Genomic DNA, 9,820 nt, shown 5'->3' with positions numbered 1-9,820 from the left:
AGTGTGTATCCTGGAAAAACAAAAGAGGTCGAGCTGAAGCTGCCCAGAATGAACCAATCAGGATCTTATCTGGCTCTTTTGTTGCCTGCCTGCTGCTGATCTTATCTGATCTCCTCTGATCGCTGTGTGTGTGTGTGTAAAATGTTACTGTGCCTCTTCACTGTCAGTGTCACGAAGATGACAAGGTCTGAAACACACACACACCAAAATCACACCCTGTCACTATTTTACAGCCTCTGATTCCTTTAAATGCAGAAATCTCAGCCAGAAACAACAACAATTTGTAAGTTTGGTTATAAAACTGGAGGCGACACGACCACAAAACTTACTGTTTAGAACCAAAACAATGTAGAAAGATACGGGAAAAGGAGAAGCTGGTTAAATCTTAATTTTATTGTGAGTTTAAGTACTAAACTCTGTTGCAAACTCTCACTAAACTGAAGCAAACTGCAACTTTAACTCCACATGATGTTCAACTATTATACTGAACTACTTCTTCTTCTTCTGATGCTCTCTTTGGTTGAGCTCTTGCAGCGCTGCGGCCGCGTGTCTGCGTCCTTTGCACGGTTCCATGACGTGTAAGCATCTGCTGCACACACTGATCTGAGTCCAGCCTGGCAGGAACACAAACACACACAAACACACACAAACACACACAGGCACACACGGAACAGACACATAGGAAACCTGAAGATAGGGGAACAAACGAGGGGCGTGGCTCCGTCTGCAGAGCCGCTCGTGAGTCCGACATCGGCTGTGTTTACACCACACACACACACCACAGCAGCCACCATAACATACACACTCTGATGTTTATTTGTTATATCTTCCAAGGCCAAACTCAAATGTTCCTGTCATCACCGGCTGGGACGTTTACAAGAGCAAACACTGACACAATGACACACACACACACACACACACACACACACACACACACACACACACACACACAGGAAGATGAAAAAGAATCTATTCCTTTAATATCACAGATTTTCATTGCAGATTCCAGATCATATCTCGTGAGCTTGGATGTTATTTCATTTTTGTTTATGACTTTAGATTTGATAGCAGAGACGATCTTCATCTGGTTTTGTAAATAAATCTTTCATTTATAAATCAAATCGTGTCTGGAGTCACACATGACAACAAACCCAGCAGCCTCTCTGTTTCCACCTGAGCCTGGATCAGATACTAAGTGATGTCATCTCTACACACACTGACACACACTTCAGGCCCTAATGAAGGAGCAACACTTCATCAGCCTCCTCCCTGCTGCTGAGCCAAGAGGAAGATCAACCAGTGAGTGGCCTTTCCTGAAGCAAACGGCCCCCACAGAGCTCAGGCCACGCCCCTCAGATGGGCCCGGGGGGCGGGGCTGTGTGACAGATGGGCCCCGTGAATGGACGACTGCTGTCAGCGATCAGGAGAGCACATTCAGCACAACGACACACACAGAGGGAGAGAGAGAGAGAGAGACAGAGAGAGAGAGAGAGAGAGAGAGAGAGAGAGAGAGAGAGACAGAGAGAGACAGAGAGAGAGAGAGAGAGAGAAGAACTAGGAGCTTCTGCCGGGTCACATGGTACACGGGACAAAAAAGACACACGCACACATACACAGGCACTCACTCACTCACTCACTCGCTCTCTCTCTCTCTCTCACACACACACGAAGGCCCATTTGCTTTTGTACCCCCTTGTCCTGCTCGTTCTTTGCAATTACGCAAATGGGTCATTAATTAATCGCCAGGGGCAACAGGACACAGGAGGAGTTAATCAGGCTGGATGGATGGACTGCTGTGACACACACACTCACACACACTTTCACATCATCTGTTGACTTGTGTGTGAGCTGTGAGCCTTCATCTCAGACGTGTGTGAACATGATGAGCCGCTCCATCATAGCTTCCTGCTGCTGAGTGGCGTTTCTCTCCGGCGAAGAGGAAACTTTGGCGTCCTCAGGGCCGCCGGAGACACCAGGGCACATTTACTCCCTCTGATGGTGCGGCGGCTCAATTGTTCAGGCTGAAGAACGCTGACGAGTGTGTTTCAGGATGTAAATACAAATAAGACAGGACAGGAAGCCGCTCTGGTTTTATAAGCAGTAAATTGTTCTGATGCGTGGCGGTGCGGTCCCAGACAGGTGCAGGCTGCTGCTGCTGCTGCTGACTCAGCACGCCGCTCAGAGGGAAACAAAAGTATTTAAATGAGTGTGGGTCTTGTAGTACATCTCTCTGCCTCTGCCTCGCTCCCAGGCAGGACGCTCAGTCGCACTTTAGACCTCCATTGTGCTGCGATCGCCGCCATAAATCAGACGCTTCAAACAACTTAACGAGAATGGAATTGGCAGGAATTGAAGTACGCCGAAGTGAAGTGAATGCCTCCGCCTGCTTTTCCCCTCAGTGTGCAGAATAGTGCAATCACAGAGGGGAGAGCACGGCGTGTACTCGGAGAAGTGACGCCTTGCATTTATTCAGCTTACTCGCGTTTTTGCCTCTAAACGGCGCGAGGACAAAGAGAACCGAGCGCCTAAACACGGGGAGAGATCATTATGAGAGTTACACAACGTCTGAGTCTCTTTGCTTCTCCTCCGAGATAACAGCATGAACTCTGACCTCTGCTCTCCTCTGCTCCGCTAGAGCCTCCGACCTTTAGTCATCATCATCATCTGCTTCATCATCAGCAGCTTCATGTTTGTGTTCAAAACGACTCTGCACTTGGAGATGAATGAGTTCAGACCTGGAGGTGTTTATTCAAAGCCTGCACACTGAGTGAAGACAGCGGGGAGACCATTGTCTGGGACATAGATAAACCTGTGAGGTCACTTCCTTCCTCCTCCTTGAAGCTGCAGGGAGGAGGGGGGGAGAGGTGGACATCCTGTGAGCCGCCGCCGCCGCTCGCCCCCCGCTCGCCCCTTTGCCCTCTGTCAGCAGGAAGAGGGTGGTGCGAGCTGGCCGGCGTGTCGAGGGACATCAGGACAAGACAGGACGGCGAGGACAATGACACAGGATGAGAGACGTTTGGTCCGAGGGCATTCAGGTGCAATCAGCACTATGATCTGCCTGAGAGACGACAACAGGAAGGAAGGAAGCGTAGAACACAAGAGGGGCTCAAGAGGGTCGAGCGGACGAGATCAGGATGTGGATCAGACGCTCACACACACACACACACACACACACACACCTGGAGCATCAGAGAGAGAACATACGTGTGAAATGTTACTGGCCGACCTCCTTAGAGAAGATTGACGGCTCGGCGTTCCAGGTTGTGTTGTGAAACTGGAAACTACAGAGCCAGAATGTGAGCCGAGGGAACAATCAGGGAGGAAAAGAGGAAGTGTGTCGTGTGACGTCAACACACTCGACACGCACACACACACACACACACTCATAGACACAAACCCCACAGAGAGGGAAGCGGCTCTGACCAGGATCATTATTATGATCTGATCTAATTGCTGAGCAGCAGCAGAAGGAAATGCTTTATGTTGTCCTTATTAACTAAATGGATTCATTTGTTTGCTGTTGCACTTTGGTAATCAAATTCTCCTCCTTCATTAAGGCCTAATTACTGAGAGAGACTGGAACAACAATCTGAGCCATGATGACTATTGTAATTTAATTAGAAAGACTTGCATTCTGTCTTCTGCTGGAGCTCTGCAGACACACACACACACACACACACACACACACACACACACACACACACACACGCACACACACACACAATTTGGATTTACAATGGGGAAAATATGAAGAAGATCAGTCCGACTCTTCAAATCAAATCAAATCAAAACGTAAACATGCAGCTTCATCATGTCTCCATTCATGACTGCTCTGAGGGCTGAAGAAGCAGACGGAGCAGCATGAGAACGCTGGCTCGGCGTTTGAATGTGAACTAGTTGTGATTGGCGACTTCATCCAGCAGGTGGAGGTGCAGGACTTCCACACACACACACCTAACACACACACACACACACACACACACAGACAGACTGCTGTGTTCTGCAGGTTTATAACCACAAACCCAAGCCTTTCTTGTTATATTCTCTCTTCCTCAGCAGTGCAGGACCAACAGTTGTGTCCTGTGCCGTAGTAAACAGAAGCTCCTTCACTTTGATTGGACGCAGCAGCAGCAGCAGCAGAACTACAGGAGATAATTCCACTGAGTTTGATTCCTATCTGGCACTGAAGGTCAAGTGTGGTATTAGAGTACAGCCACAGACCCGTATGCCATTAAATGAAAACCTTCTGACTCAATTTTCTCTTTAACAACCGCAATAAATCAGAGCAGCAGCACCGTGGAGAGGAGCAGGAGGAGGAGGAGGAGGAGGAGGAAGAAGGAAGAAGGAAGCCTCTAACCAAGAGCCTGCCAGTTGGTCCCAGCCCGGCCAGTTAGTTCAGTATCGATTGTACGTCTTGCTTGTTGTGATGGCGCTATAACCATAAACACACACACACACACACACACACACACACACACACACACACACACACACACACACACACACCTAATAGGAAGCAGGGGAGTGTTTCCACTGCACTTCTTCATCACGCCACATGTACTTTGTTTAACTGCGCACCTTGACCACGATCACGCCCTCGTTGTTTTATGGCGGCGTGATAAAATAATTAGTCTATCAGCGCTCCCATGGAGACGGCGGTGAGATAGTGTGACGGTTACATCACAATGACTCAGGCTAAGTGCTGGATTTAACATTTGGAAATAATGGGATTACCTGAGCGAGTATGGACGAGTGAGCGGGTCACAGCAGAACCAAGGAGCCTTAAGAGGCCGAGGCTGTGGCAGAGAGAGCTGGGGCCTGAGAGGAGGAGGCTGCTGGACACATGGGGGCCTGAGAGGAGGCGGCTGCTGGACACATGGGGGCCTGAGAGGAGGCGGCTGATGGGGCACATAGGGGCCGACGTCACAACACAACGTTTACACACATCAGAGAGTGTGACTGAGCCACTGAAGCAGCAGAGTGGATCACCTGATCACCAGATGCTCCTGGCTGCATAATGACTTTATGATCATACAGGACCAAGGTCATTCATGACTCAACAACAACTTTTATCAGTTCATGTGATTCCATAGATACCTGCTCGTTCCCTGAAGGAAGGCTGACTGAACCAAACACTTCCCTGGTTGGACTAAACCTTGGTTTGTGTTCTAAAAAGAACATTTCAATACTAAATAACATCTAACTTTAGCCAGTATCAACCCACACAAGTCATTTAGATGAAACACTTGCCTATTTATATGATTTAAAAGCTATCAATCACATTTAAAACTCTTTAAACGCTCCTGTAGATGTCTTTGTGTTTGACAAGCTCCATGTGTGAGAGGATCCACTCTCTAAAGGCCGATTAAACTATTAAACTTTCATTAGTCGGCACAGTGAGACCCATCAGAGCGCACACAAGATCCTTCCTCATGTAACACACGTGTGCTCAGACTTCCACACTCACACACATTCACACAAGCACACATGCACATTAAGTTGGCCTCATTTTGAGGGATTTATTGTATTCCAGTAAGCATCAATGTGATTTAAATACAGCAGACATTATTCATTTTTACAGAGCATCTTAAGACTCCTGGAATCTGTAAAACAGCTGAGAAAATGATTCAATATAGAAAAATATATGTAGTACTTCAATCAGCACATCCCCACCATCAAACAGAGAGAGAGAGAGAGAGAGAGAGAGAGAGAGAGGGGAGCCAATCAGGCTTCATGTTCCAGATGTTCCCATGCAGAGGTCAGATGTAGAGCTGAAGGAATGAATGGACTCCCAATTTAAACTATTGATATCATTCTGGAAGACTCGGTCGAGAACAACAACAATAACAACAACAACAACAACAGCAATGTGTGTGTGCAGTGTACACAAACAGATCAGCTGTTCAGAGCAGGAAGCAGCTGAGCGTGTCGCCTTCCTATTAACAGACACGACCTCATGATTCACAAATCAATATCAAGATCAACTGCATGCTGTAAATATATTTAAACCCAGAACTTATTAAGACAATTCCCCCTTACACAACAGTCAAGATGCCTTTTTTTTTGCAGATGTACGACGCACAATTAGTGTGAAAGTGATTCCACTGTGTGTGTTATTGCTGAAGAACCTCACATCGCTCTGACAAACTATTTATGTTTCTTTGGATCATTTTCATAACCAGACGAAGTTCCATTGATCCAGACGGTCGGCTCGGTGCAAACATCTTAATTTAGAGTTATTGTTAAGTATAAATGAAGAACATCAGAGTGTGTTTGTAATTTAAAGGCCTCAGGATCACACAGAAGCATGATGTCATCGTTGCAAAGCCCCTCCCTCTGTGTTAAAGTGTCCATCAGTGTGTGTCGTGTCAATAAACGTATGCAAAACAGGAATATGACACTGTGAGGTGCCAGTAAACGTTCTGATCAACACAACTTTGATAACAAGAGCTTCGCCCCGTAGATACACAGCTGCAGTAAAGAGAAACACAACGGCGTCCAGGATGATCACACAAAAGACCCAAAGCGATTTAAATCATCTGGAATCTTTTCATTAAAGCACGACTGCAATGCAAAATGTTTCTTTCCTCACTCGGACACATAATAATCTGATTCCATTGTGCATGTTGGGGTTCAATCTATCCCAGAAAATTAAGTATGTATTTCATATTTCAAATCAGGAATCTGACTGTAGTCTGGTTTTGTTGCTGTTTCCGTGGCCGCCGCTCCTCTTCAGCCTCTAGCCGCCTCTGAGTCTGCCTCAAAGGCCCTGTTGTCATAGCGATGACTGTCCAGGTCGGGGGCCGTCGCTTCGGTCAGGGGGACTTCATACATGGCGTCTCCTCCCGTCACCGTGATCACGGTGACCTCTGGTGGCGAAATTGAGATTTCGTCCTTGTCCTCCTCCTCCACTCCCAGGGCCTTCAGGATGTCACACTTGCACATAGGGCAGGTCCTCCTCTCCAGCAGCCACGGCTCGATGCAGGCCTTGTGGAAGATGTGGTCGCAGGTGAGCACCGTCACCACCTCGCCTGCCTTGTAGTTCTCGATACACACGGCGCACATGTAGGACTCGGAGTTCACTTCCTCATCTGCTCTCTTCAAAGTGCGCACTTGCAGCTGACCGATCGCCTTCTTGGCTTCAGATTTCAGCCTCCGCTCCGAGCGCTGCTGCATGCGCATGTTGTACAGGCGATTGGCGGATATAAACACAAAGTAGGCGATGGACGCTGCCGTCACGATGAAGAACGCGATGGACAGGAAGTAGAGCCAGTAGGTATCCATCCAGGGTCCGTGCGGGTTTCCCACTTCAATGCGCAGGTTCACCTCCACTCCACTGTTGACTAGTTTGACAATATCCATGCCCTGGAGGTTTCCAATCATAATAGCCACGATGTCGGTGGCGTCTGAGTGAGCCATGTGAGTGGTGCTGTTCCCGCTGCCGTCCACGTTGTAAACCACAATGCCAGCTGCCCCGTGGCGGTAAGCAGCGTTGATCTTCTCACTGAACGTACAGTTACCCCGTTTCACCAGGGCGATCCAGGTCGGATAGCTGGAGTTGCGCCTGTAGACTGGATCCGGGCCGCAACCCCGAGGGTCGTCCGTGGGGAGCATTACGGTTCCCGAGGCTCCCTCCAGGGGGGAGTTACGTCCAAACACGCCGCACTCACAGTATCGCTCCACCGTCTCATTCTTCAGGCCGTTCCAGTAGTTTAGCTCCACCACGGCCGTCCAGAATACCAACGCGGTGGAATAGCGAACAAGTCCGGACAAACACAGCGCGATCAGCAGACACTGCTCTGTCTTCTTACCCATGGTAACGCTCTTCTCTCTCCAAAACAAACAGTAAGCACTCTGTCAGAGATCCTTTAGCCCGTTTCAGTCCTGCTTTGTTAGCTCCAGTTTCCTGGTTCTTCAAGTCACAGAGATCTGAACGCAGCTAGATTTCCACCCGACCTCCTGTCAACGGTAATCCGATATGAGCCTTTGGTAACATAACCCGAGCGGCGCGTCAGCCACTCACCTCTCCTTATCTTCCTGAACCTTGAACACTGAGCACTCCTCTCAGAGGGCAGGGTACTCGCATTTAACAAGTTGAAGTACACAACACACACAGAGCTGCGCTGTTTTGTGAGCAGAGCAACGTCACGCAAGAAGCAGAACCTGATAAACAAATGATAAGGAGAGTTTCACCGGCCTGGGTCAAGTCTTGAGACACTGGCGAAACCAGCTGAAGCTTCCTTGTGTAGCTGCGAGGAAATAAACTCAACTTGTTTTTCTAGTTTGACTCGTTACTTCCTCCTGTTGTCAACGAACTCCCAGAAGTGCAAAGCGCAAGAGGAGGAGTAGCGGAAGACTTTCCCCCTGCGGTCACACACTCCACACAGCAGAATACAACTTGTTTCCACTCTGCCTCCACACACACACACACAGACACACACACACACGCGCAAACTCACACATTACTACTTTATTCTGTAATACTCTGTATTCATGTACGACTGCACACTGAGAGCTTCAGCCATGTTTGCACCCGTACACACTCAGCAGGCATAGCAGCGACACTGAGATGGGGCAGCCGACTGTTAAGTTTCCATCGTATCCACTTACACACAAGTGAAAGCACACACATACACACACACACACAGAGAGACACATGCACATAAACAGCAAACGGAGATGGAGAAGTTTCTTGCCAGGTTGCTATGCTCTGCCTTACCTAGCAACACACACCAACACGCACACCACACACACACACACACACCATCACACACACGCAGGATAATGCTACTTTTATCTTGAGAGGTAAAAAAGGCTGAGTAAAGGAGAGAGATTGTTATATTGGCTCTGAGATAACAGAACAGGAAGAATGTTCTTAAACTGACCCATGAATTCTCTTGAGGGAATAATTGATAGAAAGACGAAAAACAAATTAAACCAAACTGTAAAACTTTATAGTTACAAAAATGTACTCTGATCCTTCAGGCACCAATACTGACATCTAGTGGTTGCTTAGAGTTTTGTCTATAGACAACAATATGTACTAACTAACTAACTGAACCTCGAGACAGATTGATTACTTAGATTAAATGAATAATTATTTAGTAATTAGGTGATATTAGAGACAGAAGATGAGTTTCAGTTCTGTTCCAGTGTTTTAAAAGAGTATAGTTCAGTTTAAAGAGGAGGAGAATAGATTAGAGAGGCGAATGCACCACACACACACACACACACACACACAAATGAAGTTGGTGAGATTCAAATCATCTCCTGGTTATATTTCCTGCCAGATATATGGAAAATAGCATGAAAACCATATCCGGGTCTCAGTACCTCTGGAGACCACGCGGGGGCGCCGTTTACTCAGGGTACGATAAACACGTGACGTCACCACCCCAGCTGAGGGAGGTTGAGTCCTGATGATCATAAACATCAAACATCGCGGTTGAATGTGATGGGCATCAATGTAAACACTAACTCAGCTGGTTCAGTACATCAGTGACGTCACACTGCCCACGCAGCGGAAGTTTAATGTTTATATTATTGTGAACTTTTATATTTGTGGAATATTCCAAACAACTTTTAGCTACAACAACAATAACAACAACATGTAGAAGCTGCAGCATGACGACATACACAAGAGACTGACAACACAAAGGGACGGAACATTACAGAATAAATCACAATGGAGCTACTTAAAGTTACTTGTATCGAATTACAGCGTGTCACACACACACACACACACAGGAGCACTGAATGAATGAATGAATGAATTAATAAATAAACGAATAAGTCCTCCTTGCCTGTCACTGTGGTGCAG

The 9,820-nt window shown here is 47.4% G+C and overlaps 1 protein-coding gene across 1 annotated transcript; it reads right to left on the bottom strand.

The window, feature by feature from the left end:
- Window positions 1–5,494: 5,494 nt before the first annotated feature.
- On the bottom strand, window positions 5,495–8,328 carry rnf128a (ring finger protein 128a). The gene has a single exon (XM_076167615.1). The coding sequence runs from the start codon at window positions 7,813–7,815 to the stop codon at window positions 6,733–6,735; it is 1,083 nt and encodes a 360-aa protein (XP_076023730.1). The 5' UTR covers window positions 7,816–8,328; the 3' UTR covers window positions 5,495–6,732.
- Window positions 8,329–9,820: the final 1,492 nt, after the last annotated feature.

Source organism: Genypterus blacodes, unplaced genomic scaffold (genome assembly GCF_046128005.1).
Source record: "Genypterus blacodes isolate CSIRO-AG114 ecotype Tasmania unplaced genomic scaffold, CSIRO-AGI_Gbla_v1 ptg000165l_1, whole genome shotgun sequence".
Classification (NCBI taxonomy): domain Eukaryota; kingdom Metazoa; phylum Chordata; class Actinopteri; order Ophidiiformes; family Ophidiidae; genus Genypterus; species Genypterus blacodes.
This window is presented reverse-complemented; position numbering and strand designations above follow the sequence as displayed.